Source organism: Gavia stellata, chromosome 8 (assembly GCF_030936135.1).
Source record: "Gavia stellata isolate bGavSte3 chromosome 8, bGavSte3.hap2, whole genome shotgun sequence".
NCBI classification, from domain to species: Eukaryota; Metazoa; Chordata; class Aves; order Gaviiformes; family Gaviidae; genus Gavia; species Gavia stellata.
In genome coordinates, this window is record NC_082601.1 from 26,428,261 (window position 1) to 26,443,366 (window position 15,106).

General features: G+C 38.1%; 1 protein-coding gene across 2 annotated transcripts; it reads left to right on the forward strand.

Moving 5' to 3' along the window:
• Nucleotides 1-457: 457 nt before the first annotated feature.
• RBM45 (RNA binding motif protein 45) lies at nucleotides 458-13,875 on the forward strand. 2 transcript variants are annotated; one of them, XM_059820497.1, is made up of 10 exons: nucleotides 458-835; nucleotides 2,432-2,554; nucleotides 2,686-2,812; nucleotides 4,308-4,418; nucleotides 4,749-4,928; nucleotides 5,817-5,946; nucleotides 7,185-7,281; nucleotides 7,623-7,789; nucleotides 9,211-9,407; nucleotides 13,663-13,875. In XM_059820497.1, the coding sequence occupies exons 1-9, from the start codon at nucleotides 458-460 to the stop codon at nucleotides 9,401-9,403; spliced, it is 1,506 nt and encodes a 501-aa protein (XP_059676480.1). In that variant the 3' UTR covers nucleotides 9,404-9,407; nucleotides 13,663-13,875. The 2 variants fall into 2 exon arrangements, with proteins under 2 accessions (XP_059676480.1, XP_059676481.1); XM_059820498.1 differs by having other exon boundaries at nucleotides 557-835; nucleotides 7,626-7,789.
• Nucleotides 13,876-15,106: the final 1,231 nt, after the last annotated feature.

The following is a 15,106-nucleotide window of genomic DNA, read 5'->3' on the forward strand; positions in this document are numbered from 1 at the left end:
GGACAGCCGGCTCTAGGCGGCCCTGCGAGCAGCGGGTTGGCCCCGCGGACCTGCGGAGGTTCCTCCCGTTCGGTGGCTCTGCGATGCCGCCGGGCCGGGCGCTGCCAGAGGAGCGGGGGAGCCCGGGGTCTCCTCTCCTCCATTCGATTCTGCTTAGTCCTTCCCACCCGCCCGCTACCGCTCCTGGGGAGCAGGTGCCTGTCTCCCCAGGGTAGGCGCGCCGGTGCCCCGGGCAGGCCAAGAGGCGCTCCCGCCGCACAGCCCCTCTCCCCGGGGAGCGAGGTACCCCGCACAACCCGGCTACAGGCGACGCTGCGCCCCGTCCGCAGGCCCGCCACTGGAGCCCGGCGTGGCTCGGTCCGGGAGCCCCGCCCGCCGCAGGCGAGCCCGCGGCCCTGACTGGGCGCGGGGAGGCGGGAGGGGCGCGGCCGGCGCGGAGGAAGCGGAGGGGGAGGACATGTTGTCTCCCCGGCGGAAAGGGCGCTGCGGCCGTTCCTCGCCGGCCCCCGAGAAAAGCCAGCGGTCCCCGGCGGCCCGGGAGCCCGGCGGCCCTGCTATGGAGGAGGGCAGCGGCTTCCGCCTCTCGGCCGAATGCCTGGACGAGCCGCCCAACAGCCGCGTCTTCGTGGTGCTGGGCAAGGACACCGGGGAGGCGCTGATCCGGGAGCGCTTCGCACCCTTTGGGGACATCCAGAACATCTGGCTCCTGCGGGACAAGCGCACCAACGAGTCCCGCGGCATCGCCTTCATCAAGTTCGCCCGCAGCTCGCAGGCCTGCCGGGCCATGGAGGAGATGCACGGCCGCAGCCTGGTCCCCGACACCAAGCCCATCAAGGTACCGCCGCCGGGCCGCGCCGCCCCCTTCCTGCCGGGGAGCGGGGCCGGGGGCGAGCGAGCGGGGCCCGGCGGGGTGTCCCCCGCTCCCTTCCCAGCATGGCGGCCGCGGAGGGCGGCAGGCCTCGGCCGCTGCGCCCCGAGCTTGCCTCGTGAAGGTAGTGTTGACCTGCGCGGGGGCAACGGGAAGCCCCTCAGCGAAGGGTGGGCAGCGGGCATGGCCGGTGGCGGAGGCCCGCCTGGAGCAGCCCTGGAGAACCCGCAGCCGGCTGGTCGCCTCGCGTGGCGGCAGGCAGCGAGCCGCCACGGGGAGCGTCAAACCCGCTCCTCCTGGCCTCCTCTCCGCGCGTACTGGTGCTGATGTTGTCACCCGTTTGGGTCGAACCCGGGGCGGTTTCGGCCTGTGGGGCTTGGGGGTGCTCTTCAGGGGGAGCTGCAGTGGGTCCCAGCCTTGCCTGCAGTTCCCATGCGTGGCATAACTGCAGCAGGCCGGGGGAAAATGCAGTACCTGGAAACTATTTTATTTTATTTTTTTTTTAAACCTTAAGGGAATCTCTGTGAAATATTCTAAGATAGTGTATCTTAAGTGATCTTGTAAGCAAGATCAACGTGGATAAATAGAACTGTCTTTGCAAGTATATTTTATATTGGTTTTGTATCTTGTGCACAGTTCTTTCAAAACAATTACGCGTTTTTTTAATCTATGGAACTCGCTGGCAGCTTTCAGCCACTTAAGTTGTTTTCATATTCCCCAAGTACTGGGAAGATATGAATGACATTGAACAGTGAAAGAAGATTCCATGTGTTTCATTTGAAAAAGCAATTGAGTCAGTAAAATCTTTTCTGAAGAACTTGTCATTAGAAGCCAAAAGATCAGAGTTGTATTCCTTACTTCCCTGCATGACTATTAGAAAAATAATTTAAAAGCCCTGTGGAATCAGTTGCTGCTTTTGTATGAGAGGCTTACTTTGAAGGTTGTTTGTATTTTCCTTATTTGGTTGTTTTGGATTTGTTTGGGTTTTTTGTGGGGTTTTTGCTTGGTTGTGTTCTGGGGTGCTCTTCTGAGATGACATTTATTTCAGTAACTGAAAAGGAATTTAAGTTACAGATGTGAGAAGTTACGATTCTTCATAGAGCACTAGACCTGCAGACTTTGGCCCAGCTGAGCACTGAACTACAGTAGCAAGGTTTTAATAAGCTGCTAGGCTCGCTTGCTTGCTTATTTTTTGTTACTACTACTACTGTAGTAGTAGTTGTAGCCTGTTGCAGTAACGCATTTTTTGCTACTTCACATGTCACCTGTGACATTGGCAGTGCTGCCAAATCAGGCTTCGATATTCCTGACCATTCTTCGTTACCTCAGTGAGAACTTCTGCTAGCCTCTGTCCTGTTTGGGAAACCATTTGGGGTGTATTATATTTGTAGGTCTTTTGTCACAGATTCATCTATCAGATGTTCTTTTTTTCCATATTAGGAAAGCTAGCTTATGTGAAAGGTAAATACAAAGACTTGTTAAAACAAATGATTTTTCTTGCTTGTTGGTATGTGGTTAAGACACTTTCTCCGGTAATTAATGTCTATGTAATTATTTCATTAGGTATTTATTGCACAGTCAAGAGCTTCTGGAAGCCACCGAGATGTTGAAGATGAGGAACTTACACGAATCTTTGTTATGATACCAAAATCCTATACAGAGGAAGATCTGCGAGAGAAGTTTAAGGTACCGATTCACTGTTTGTTGATTGTTATTTTAAATTGCCTTTGTCTTAATTTATCAGAAGGGCTTAACGTGTGGAACTTTAATGCATTTTCAAATATATTGTAAATTAATACGCTTTTTAATTGTTCTAGATGTATGGAGACATTGAATACTGCAGCATTATTAAAAACAAGACTACTGGAGAAAGTAAAGGTTTGGGCTATGTGCGGTATTTAAAACCATCACAAGCTGCCCGAGCAATTGAAGAGTGTGATCGAAGTAAGAATCTGTCTGAATTCTTTCAAGTTTTTCACAAGTGTGCATCATTGTTAATGTACCTTTAATTTTTAGTTTTGTTTGGAGGTAAATTATTTATGATGTAAACACATCTTGAGACAAAGTTCTATTGCAAATAAAAAATAGTGTATTATTAACATTCATTGAAAACAGTCACCTGATCACATTCTTGCAGGACGAAACTGCAAGTAAAATCAGTGAAAAGAGTTTGGAAATGGATACAGAGTTTTCTTTCATGCATTATTATTGGCCTGTAATGTGGGCTTCATGCACAGGAAAACCTCACTTTAATATATCCCTGGGAATATGCATTTTTAATCAAATATTTGATATAAAATGAATTTATATATAAAAATATTCTTGATAATCCATAGGGATTCTGTTGTGATTACATTTATTTAAGAACAAATTCATCCTAATTGAAGTTTGGGATTTTTTTTTTTGTTTGTTTTCATTTAACGTCATGATTAATCTGTTACAGAATGAAAGACTTTGTATGCTTTATGACCAACCATTTGTCATTTATGCTTTAGTACCAAAAAGGTGTTAATGAGTTTGAGTGAGTCCAGTGGAAGGCCACCGAGGTGGTCAGGGGCTGAAGCACATGAGGAGGAGAGATGGAGGCAACTGGGCTTGCTCATCCAGAAGAAAGTCTTTTGGGGAAACCTAACAGCAGCCTTCCAGTCCAACCTCCTGTTCAATGTTCAATCACAAAATATGAAACAACTTGGTGTATGAGTGTAGTGGCTTTTTTGGTGTTCTTGTATGGGTTTTTTCTTTTTTCTCCACTAGTATATGCCGTGGTTCTACATCATATCTATCATAAGTGGTTCTAAAAAAATTATATTTGTGACAATTCTTGCATAAGAATGTGTGCCTGAGATTCCTTAGCAGTTAAATTTTATTTCCTTTTGCTGTGAGTTTAAAATTAAATTAGTTTTATAGCCTGATAGTAATACCTATTTCTTTCATAAAAGCAAAACCTAGGTGAGTGCAAAACATACATAAACTGCTGTTATAGCATGGAAGTTCAGGTGATTGCCTCTGGAGCGTTTCTGAATCCTGCCAAGTATCATGGACTGGTAGAAGTTGGAAGGGACCTTTGGAGGTCATCTTGCCCAACCCCTCTGCTCAAGCAGGGTCACCTGGGCACCGTGGTTGCCCAGGACGATGTCCAGATGGCTGTTGAGTATCTCCAGGGACGGAGACTACACAACCTCTCTGGGCAACCTGTGCCAGAGCTTGGTCACTCTCACAGCAAGTAGGCATTGTTATGCTTAAGTTGTGACTAGGAGTAGTTCTATGTGGAAGTTGTTAACTTTCACACAATTATTATGGCAGACTTCAAGAGTTATAGATGAGTTATTTTCCCAAAGCCAGCACTTAACTGGGTTTTCTGAATAATATGTTTCTAAATACAGTACCTGGAGAATGCAGATCTGGTCAGATAATTCGGATGTGTGGTTGTTTCTTTCAGGCTACAGGGCCATTTTGGCTGAACCTAAAAATAAGTCATCTGAGTCTTTTGAACATGATTATTATAGTAATAACACGAGGCAAGAACCAAGAGGAAATACACTTCCGTTTTGTAAGTCACAGCTTTTTCTACTAAAAATGATTTGTAGTCTTGAGTACGGTCACAAAGTAAAAATGTAGTTTGGAACAGAGGCTTAGGTCAACACTTAAACAGTAGATTGGATGTTGGAGTTAGAAACAAGGCATTTAGTTTCTATACTTTTATGGCTCGCTTTGCTCTAGTTGGTCAATTATTTTGTGACCTGCATTGGTGAAATAAACATGTTGCCTTTAGTATATCAGTGACTTATTTTTCATTCAACTTTTAAAAGTAATCTATGTATGAAAAGAAGGCATGCTAGTGTGATGACTCAAATTACTTATTTTTATGTTGATTCTTGAGGTGGGCAGCCAGAGTTTTGTAGTTTTGAAAAAAATGAGAGCAGAACTCAAGAGTCAGTCTCCAAACGTCTGTCAGTGGTATCACGGCTTCCCTTTATCCAAGAGCAGCTGTTTGCCCTCTTTGATCTGGTCCCAGGACTGGAATACTGTGATGTTCAGCGAGATCCTCATACCAATAGTGGTAAGTAAAAGTACAAAAAGATTATTTTTTTTTTCTTTCTTTTAGTTGTACTTCAATTCATTTGTTTTGCAAAATATAGTACGTGTGTTGGAAAGAATGTTTTATGTATCAATGGTTGCTGCTATCATTGATGCATAATCCTCAAAAATCAGTTTTGTTTGAACTCCTGTTTACAGATAGCCTTAAATACCTTTATCTTCAGATAATAGAATCTCAAGAAGGACAGAATCAAAACCATGAGAAATGGTTTTTGGTCAAATTAAGTTAATAGTTTTGGGCAGAATAAATGGAAAAAAACCCAAGAATTATTAGACATCTAGTTTAAATGTTCTCTAAACAGTTCTTCTGAGTTTTCATCTTGAAATGGGGGTGTGGTGTGTCTGTGTAGAAGCTGACATGAGTAAACTGGATTAAATCATTCCAAACCAAATCATGTTTTGTATTGGAAACATTGTTTTGGTTTCAGCTTTCTTGTTGCTTTGCTGTTGCTGAGAAAAATGTGGAAGAGGTCTCTTCTTTAAGAAGCTTGAAATGGAAATGAATCAGAGTTACATTTTAACTTTACAGTACTTGAGAGTCACTGTTGATGGGATAATTACATTTTTAAATGAAACTGTATATGTTTTTGTTTCTAATTCAGGGTTAGGGAAGAAGACATGTTTTCACTTGTGCTGCTTTATTACCGGCTTTGCAACTTAGCATAAATATAGCTGATCTGTCACTAGTTAATTCCACTGAAGTTTTCTTCACAAATGCTACTGATGTTGCTATTAAGTAATGTAATGTGTGGTAAAAAGACTTAAGAATTTTGTATCATCCATGACTAATGTGCAGTTTGTTCTTAAGATTGCCTGTATCATACTGAAACGGTGTGCACTGTATTTGTAGGGTATGCTGTGATTCAGTACAGTACTGCTGCCTCAGCTATATATGCCAAGTATAAATTACATGGTTTTGAGTATCCTCCTGGAAATCGATTAACTGTCATTTTCCTAGAAGATGGGAGTGATAGCTCAGAGTAAGTACCAATACATAGAGATAAAAAGTTTTAAGTTGTGTTCTGGAGAGCAAAATTTAAGATAAATAATTATTTATTTTAACAGAAGAAGTAACAGCAATGTCACTGTGATATTATTTCATACTTGTAGATAGTATTTTCTGAAATTTAGGTGTTTTGCAGAGTTTTTTTGAATGGTTTAGAAAAACCTTTTGAAACTTACTGGTCTTTGATAAAGAAAAGATTAAAACATATTCTTAAGATATGTTGGAAAATCTTTGTAAATGTCTATAATATGCAATAAGGCTGGAATGTGTTTTTGATGAGGTTTTTATATTAAAACCAGATTTATCTGCTTGATCTCTTGGTTGTGTTTGCAGTACTGCAAATAGGAGCCTTGTGAAGCACATGTGTAGAGTAAAACTGTTGGGTGCTGAGTATCTGATGGGGGGATTGTCAGGTTTTACTTCGACCATCTCTGATCTGTTCCTGTGATTTTAATGCCCATTACAAGTGGAGCAGCTTAGCTACACTCCTGCAGTGACTATTTTGGCTTAGTTTCATCCTAAAGGAATCTAGTTCATGTCAATCCTATTCTGGGATTATGAATGAAGACAGTAAGGAGGGACAATGGGGAGATTAACTTCAGAAGTGCATGCCTGATCAAAACTGGAAAAAAATACTCATTTTAACCATCCTTCTTGCAAACAATTTCCTTCATTTTCCAATAATTCCTACTATTTCATGGTCCTACAACATGGGCTGGGAATCTATGCAAAAAGTGCAATTGCTTTTTCTTATTCTGAAACAGAGCAAAGAAAAATTACTGGAAGGTGAGAGCTGGAAGTGAACTTTCTGTGATAATGTTCTGACTTCTGAATTGAATCTCTGTGCTCTTTATTGAAACAAGTGAAATTTTTCTGTCCTTTCTGCCTTTTAGGCAACTTTCACAAAATGTAGTGGGCTCTGTAGAGTTAATTTTTTTTCCCCTAGAGTATTAAAAAAAGCAAAGAAGAGTTTTGTATCTCTATGTGTAGAAATGTATGAGTGTTTTCAGTGAGTTGCAGCTAGCATGCATACTTTCAAATCATGTCTAGAGTGTCATGAAATCCTGACTTGATTTTTGTTACCTACGTGAGTTTACAGATTTCCAGAGATACTTTCAGATGTGCATTAAAACTTATTTTCTCTTGCTGAATTTAAGATTACTGTAACTTATCTCTTTCTTTAAAATAGTTTATTATCATTTCTGCTTGCAGCCTCATCAGAAAAATGGCAACACAGCTGGTAACAGCACATGTGTCATCAGTGTTGCGGAATAACAATGCTATTGTTCAGCAGTATAGGACACCTCCTGTAAGTTGATATAATGGATACTGTTAATATTCTTCTGAATTGTTTTAAGAAACTTCAGATATGTCAATAAAGAACACTGCTTACTTTCTTCTGTAACTGTTTTAGATGCTACGTTTTTAATATGTACCTCTGGTTGGTGGTTTGTACATTTTTATTCCCTGTAAAGGTGTCTGATCTTGGATTTATTGTCCAATTTAATGAAATTACCAAAGTAAACAAATTAAGATGAGAACTGGTAGAGCCTGTTTATGTCCTCTGATAGGAACAAAATTGTAAATAAGGTGAAATGACTTTTTTCCCCCCAATGGTTAATTTATACTTGCATTTTTTCCCTGTTTCAGCAGGCATTTGGAGGAACTTCTGGCTCACAGTTACTTCAGCCCCAAACAGATGCCATACTTCCACCACACAAAAAAAAAGTTCCACCTGACACTTCGGTGAAGGAAAGGCTTTTCATACTTTTTCATCCCCATCCTTTACCTGTAAATGTATTGGAGGATGTGTTCTGGTAAGAGTCCATTTAGAAATAAGTGTTCTCTAACCAAAAAAATAACCATGAAATATTTAAAATAAATGTTGAAAATAAAAAAGTTTGTCATCATGAAAACTCCTTCCAGAGAAGGCAGTGCACAGTCATCAGTAAGTAATAAGTGGTCAAATGGTAACAGCTGCTTTTTGAAACATGTGTAATGGAATTCACCTTGAAGCATAGATGCAATGTCATCAGTACAACAGCTTTATTATTGATTAACGTAATCTGAAGTAAAATGTCTAGTCTCTTAACATGTTTTTTAAACCAAAAAATGTTACTTCCGATTCTTATAGCCTAATTTATTTGGCATTTTCTTGTACATATTTCTATAAGGAATTTAAGTATTTTGATAAATTTCCACAGTAACTTAGGGGAGTAAGTGTAGGGAGGTTTTTTTCTGCTGTAACCTGAGACATTTTGGTGGTTTGCATCTTACTGACAGTATTTCAACTGTCCTTTCACACTAGCTTCCTCTGAGGAGCAAAGACTTGAGAGACAATTTTTGCTGTATTTAAAATACATCTATAGTTCGGCTCTTCTCCAGTATTTATATTATTTATTTTTAGTATACTCTTGAAGAAAATTACATTTCCCTTTTCTAATAGCTGGCATTTGGAATAAATCTTTGGAAAGCCAAAATATTTTCAGAGCACCAGGAGAAGAAAAGAAACAATATGCATTTGTGTGGAATTTAAAACTGTACCTATTTGTTATACTGGATTTTCTTAATCAGATGCTGGAGAAGAAAAAGGCTATGCACCCTTGTCTTGACACTTGTCTGTTGCTTCATACTGAAGTTATACTTTATTTTTTCTAAAACGTTTTTTAAGGAACAGTCTAGGAATCTCCTGAGGACTTGGAAATCTGGGGTTTTACGTAAAACTTTAGCACATGATTTCTGAGTCATTTCAGTGAGATCTTTTCAAAAATGAATCACAACTGAGCAAGTTCATTTAAGTAAGATGAAAGTTTAGCCTCTGAATTATCTGCTAGTTTGTGTGTTCTTTTTGGTTTGTTTGTGGTTTTTTTTGTTTTGTTTTTGTGGGTTTTTTGAGTGCCATTTAGTGTTTGGGGATTATGATATTGATTAGCTTTACATATTCTTTTAAATAAGAGATAAATCGCTGGTGCTTGTGGTTCTATTGTAATATTCTGTAGAAAACAGTGCCTATGAACTTTTAGTTTTATTTCCATTCCTACCTGGATTCTAAAGAAGGGAATATGAAAATTGGGAGTTTTGAAAGAGGGCAGCACAAGAAAATATAGCATACATATGAGAATATAGTTTTTGCAGCTACCAAATTTTATCTACTTCAGATTGGATAATAGGTATCTATGTTGCAGTAAAACCTGTAAATTATCTTTTTTTTTTTTCTTTTCTCCCCCCCCACCCCCAGTCGTTTTGGACACTTGATAAAAGTTTACCTTGTGGCTGGAAAAAATGTGGGCTATGCAAAATTTGCAGACAGAGCAAGTGCCAGTGATGCCATAACTGCGTTACATGGCAAGATTGTGAATGGTGTCAGGCTAAAAGTAAGGTTGGCAGACTCACCTACAGAAGAATCCAACAAACGTCAGAGAACATATTGAGCAGGTAAGTACACAGTCTGAGCTGTTACTTAAACTGAAGTTCAACTACTTGAAATAGTGATAGGCAAAGTATTTTGAAGTTAGATATGAACATGTAATGATAAACTTGAAATCTATTTTTAGCTAACAGCTTGAAATTTAATTTGTGATATGTGTGTGTATTCATATATATGTATATATGGGTCTGCGTATGCTTATATATGCACACGTACACTTTATTCTAGTAAAAATCTATTTTTATAATTTTTGAACAAATATGAACCAGTTGATTAACATCAATCTGGATGTTCGTAGAAATATTCACTTTATGTACATAAGAGTATTGGTTAACATTGAAAAGAGTCTGCAAAAATAAACAATGGAACTGAGATCAGCTTGTGTGTGTCTTTCTTTCATTAAAAGCACATGTCCTCTAATGGTGTTGGATAAAGATGCAGAGTTTAGTCCTTGAAGGGCAGAGGAGGGAAGGGGTAAATAAAAAAGGACATGGGAAGGACAGGGAAGGTTGCCAGGTGAACCTGAAGGTTTGGGATATTCAGGTCATCTGGATTCTCAGAAATTAGGTGTAGCTGGAATGTGTGAGAGTGAAGAAAATATTTCAGAGCTTGTGGTGGGATTGAGGTGTATGTTTAAGATAATTAGTTTGAGAATGTATTAGTTGATGCTTATGGCCTATGAAAGCTGGCTGAGCTCCTAGAGAAGTTTTATAGACTTCAGTGACCAAAATTCACTTGTTCTTTTAAACATTGGTTTGATTCAAATTAGATTAATTTTTTTAATTTATTTTTTATTTTTTAATGTTAGGTCTATTACTAAAAGAGAAATACAGTTGGGGCAGGAAAGGCTAGGCCCTGTTTTCTACAAAACAACTCCCAAATATTACTGTAGCTTCCAAATAATTTCAGTAGCCATATTATCTTTATAGGAGACATGCAGTTTTGCTTTAACTCATTCGGAAGATATCATGTGAAATCCTGACTCTCTTTGCATCAATATTTTATTTCTAAGCTTCACTCCTGGTACCTTTCTTTGTGTAGGTACTCTTTGTGACCCAAGAGTTGCAAAGACCAAAAAAGATTTTGCCCACAGTGTTCTTTTCCTCCTTTTTTCCTAAGGACTTTCATGTTCTTTTGATGAGCAGCAGTTACTAAAGGTGGCCTTAGTCTTTTATACACAACTTGCTTTTTTAAAAAAATGTATTTATAGGATTCTTTTCCTGCATTGAATTGGAGCTAAAACTCATTTGAAACTTCTTTTAATCAGCAGCTCTGGTGAATGCAATTTTAAGTAACTTGTACCCATGCTCTTATCTTTGTACAAAGGTTTTGTTTGTTTTTAATGTGACTTTTACTTCCAGTGATAAAAAGCCAGCCTCTTGGTCACTACAAGCAAAACTATGATGTAAAGTGCAGTGTAATACCAGGTCTGCCTTGACTACTCTTTACTAGAAAAGTGCAGATACGATATGCCTCCAAAATTAGAAAGATGATTTATCCTTACTTTTGCTTTCTTTGTTTTTAAGGAAGATAAGAGTGAGAAGACTGAGAGGTTCTCTTCTGATTGTCAATCTAAAATGGAATATTCTTTTTTATTTGCACACACACCTGTGTACACATAAAGAAGCACACATTTTTTTCCAATGTGATTTTTTTTTTTTTTTGAGAAGAGTCTTTAAGGTCTCCAGCTGGCAAAAGGTGCAGTTTGTCACCAAATGGGATTTTCAAAAGGCTGAAACTTACTTTATATTTCAGAAAATTCTAATATAAACCTATTATTAACCTGAACTCCCTTAAAAGGCGAGGGTAAGACATACTCACTTGCTGTTGTGCCATTTTACCTAGTTAGAAAACTGGAGAAATAAAGTCATATTTGAAGAATAATCTTTTTTACATATGCAAAATTACAGCAGATCTCTTTGTCCTTTCCTAGGTTTTTGCATTTCTGTAAATTTTCAAATAATAAAGAGTACTAGTTTTGGTTTGTTCAAAGATGGACACCCTAAATCTGTCTTGGACAGATTACCTGTAATTCTGGTGCAAATGACTGCTGGATATTTCCCCTCTGGTTAGCCTTTTATCTGCTGTGTCTGTGCAATAACACAGATAGAAGAGCTTTCTGAATTTACTGTGATTGATCTTGTTACAGGCTGTGTATCAGGTTCCTGATTTTTAAGTCTCTTAGCAGTTTGTCTTAGCATCTATCTCTTTTTAGCACAGAGAGACAAAATTGCTTGCTCTCTTCTTGTCCTGTAGCCAGTTTCTCAAATTCAAACAAAATGGTACATAAAAGGAAATACTCCATCTGTGTTCCTTTTAAAAGGACTTGCCCATTTAAATCAAGCTTACCACTGTGTGACTCTGTATTGGACTGACTGACAAACAGGTTTTGCAGTAGTTTAGAAGCTTATATTTTGCTTTAAATTAAAGCTTTAAATTGTGCATGTGAAAGGGGATGGAATTCTCTCTACCTCTGAAATAGTTAGGTTTTTTTGTTTTTTGAAGATGTGAGAATAATAACTTTTGTTCTTTTTTAATTTTAGCTGGAAGAAATAATCTTAGTTAAAACTTCTGTGAGTTTTCACTTAAGGAAGTCATTGCCTCTTAACAATAAAATCCTTTCTAAAGTCTTGTTGTATTGCTTGCCTTTTATCTCTAACAAGGTGACTGGATTTCTGCAATAGTCCTTTCTATACAAGGTTCTCTGAAGTCCATTATAAGATCTGTGAATTCAATAGCATCTATATGAAAATAGATTTAATTCAATTAACTAATTTAAATAAAGTATTTATTATTTCAATGAAATTTGTCTGACTTGTTTCCCCAATAATATTTTTTTTAAATATAATTTACAAAATTGTTTCTTAAAAATGTTTTATGGTAATGGTATGCTACTGATAATGCTCTTGCAACGTAAACTTCTGATCATAAGAACAGTCTATTGTCTTACAACAACCTTTGCGTATCAGGATAATTTGAACACGGGTATTAATATTCTAAACTAATCCATCTAATGAATTTTGCAGGCTCTGGCTCTCCTACAAGTTAATGAAAATTCAATTGTTTATATAAGTAGTTAAAAGTAGCAGAGAAATGATGGAAATACAGACCAATAAAGTTCTCTTAACTACTTTAATTTCTAATGTAAGGGGGTTTTGGGTGAGTTTCTCCCCTCTTATGCTAAGTAAGTATTAATGGTTGAAATAATCACTTCAAAGCATCTTGCTTTGAGTCGGTGTAGGCTTGAGAAGACAACTACAGTGTCTACTTCTAGGCAGTTGCTAAAGGCAGTTGCTAAAAGCAGAAGTTACCTTACTGTTCTTGGTGTTGACCAGCTTGTGCTCTCCACTCAGGTTTTTGCATTGCTTTGAGTATTTTGTGAGAACCTCACTGCAATTGTCTGATGTCTATTGTGTAAATATATCACTCAAAAATAGAAGAGGAAGAAAAGAATTGGTATCTTTCAGAAGAATGTATTGTGGAATTCTGATTAATCTCTTCATTACAACCTATTAGTTCTATTTAAATACCACACCCCACAAACCAAAAAAAATCAAACAAACACCAAAACAAAAGCAAAACCCACCCCAAACATAATTCATGAAGCTTTCAGTAGTCCTTAGAAAGCAGAGCTTCTAACTAGCACTATATTAGAAATGCAAAACACAGATATCTAGGGCTGGATTCTGTGGCTCTTAATAATCATTGCTGACTGGCTTTAACCCACAGCAACTGGATTCATTGCATTTTTCCCCTTCTGAAAATGTTTGGTGTTAATTTTAAATAATTATTTAGTTACTTACTAAGTTGAAAAACAGAATAGTCATGAAATACTTGGTTATTGTTGTCTTTTATTATCCTTGTCCTGAAAAAGTCCTGCATTCATTTTTCTTTAGTTAAAAATTTATTAAAATCCTGAAGTTTAACATGTTTATTTATAATGATTTATTTCTGTGCAAAAATGTTTTTAAAAAAGTAATTTTATCGTAGTTGAAACATACTCCAGAATAAAAAAATAGTTAACTATATTTTGTATCAACAGTATACTGCAGAAAAATTACTGGCTTTCACACACTGCTCAGAAGAAGAGGTACTACTTTAAATGCTAGAGAAGCATATATATAAATTTTAATATTAGTCTTCTAAATATATTAAAAGCCTTATTTATATGTTGCTGTAACGATGATGTTTTATAATATATATTTTTTTAAAATAGGTATGTTGCTTTTTGATACTATTTTTGTACTTGTGTTTTTTCTACAGAAACTAAATAATGACATGACCCTCAGCTAGCTGACTGACTGACTGAAAACGTGACTAGACATGGTTCGTGTGGACAGTGACAGCTTTTTTTTTTTAATTGTTACTTAGTTGATCTTCTCTTTCTATATATATGGTACTTCCTGGTTTTGAAAATGCAGACATGCAGTTTTGAGAATCATCTAGGCATTAAAAATTGTAAACTGGTGGTTGTTCTTGTAGTAGTCTATAATCTTGTATTACAGAAATATCTCTCTTGTGTTTTAACTGCATTCCTCCTCTAAGATGGAAATTACAATGATGGGGGAAATAAAGGAGTCAGCATTTCGTGGCTTGACTGGTTAATTGATAATGATTCAGATTATAACTTAATGTAGAAGACATTTCTCGTGATCCAAATTGCATTGAAAACTGAAGTACAGCAGTAAATTCAAAGAAAATGAAATAACTGTTTCAAAACCTGCTAGCAAACCTGACAGTATTAAGCTAGATTTAAGAAAATAGCTGTAATCAAGAGAATGATTCAAGCATGTTCTTAAATATTTTGTTGATTTGGGCCAAAAGTATTCATTATGCTTTGTATGCTGTTTAGTGAAAAGGACATTTGACTGCGGGCCAGACTACCAGAGCTGCTTACATTTATCCTTTCTTATCCCTAGGTCTTTTGGTTATAACTGTGGGGAAAAATATGGAGAATGGGGGTTGTTTTTTTTGTTTTGAGGAGCTGGGGTTTTTTTGTCTTTTGGTTTCTTTATTTTTTTTAAGAAGCTTTCAGTGCATATATTGTTTCAGTAAGAGTTGGATAATTCAGCATTTCAGCAGGGTGAAGAGGATATCAGCATTGATGAAGAGTAAATTAAGATAGTTCGAATAAGTATTTGCACAGATAATTTTCAAATGCCAAATGCTTTTCTGTGTATTCCTGCATACTACTTGTTGAGTTTAAAATATCCTGGTTATTGAAATAATTTATACAGATAAAATGGATACATTCTAGTTGTATGCAGACTAGAGGACAAGCATGCTTATCGGATGCATCCTGCTTCTCAGTGTCTCCAGTCCTGGTCCCTTGATCATCAGTGTGGGGAGAGGCAGTGGAGCATCTTGTAACTTTCTCTGGCTCTGAGCACCTTCAGAAAGATTTCCTTCCAAGAAAGCCCTAGTCCACAGGAAAACAGGGGTGAGAATGCAGGTCTTACTCCCTTGGTTACCAGGCATGGGATAGTGAACTGGGTTTCAGGGTAGATGAAGCCAGTGTATACAATTTTAATGTGATGGGAGAGTTATTTATATTGATAAGGGGGGTTGGGTCACAGGGGAGACAGAGTGAATGACAGCCCATTGTAGATCTCGATAGTGGGGTTTACTTAACCAACAAGATTTGAGCTTTTATCCTACCTTGTAATTCCATGCAACTTACCTGCTTTTCTCCCCACCAGCAGCGTTA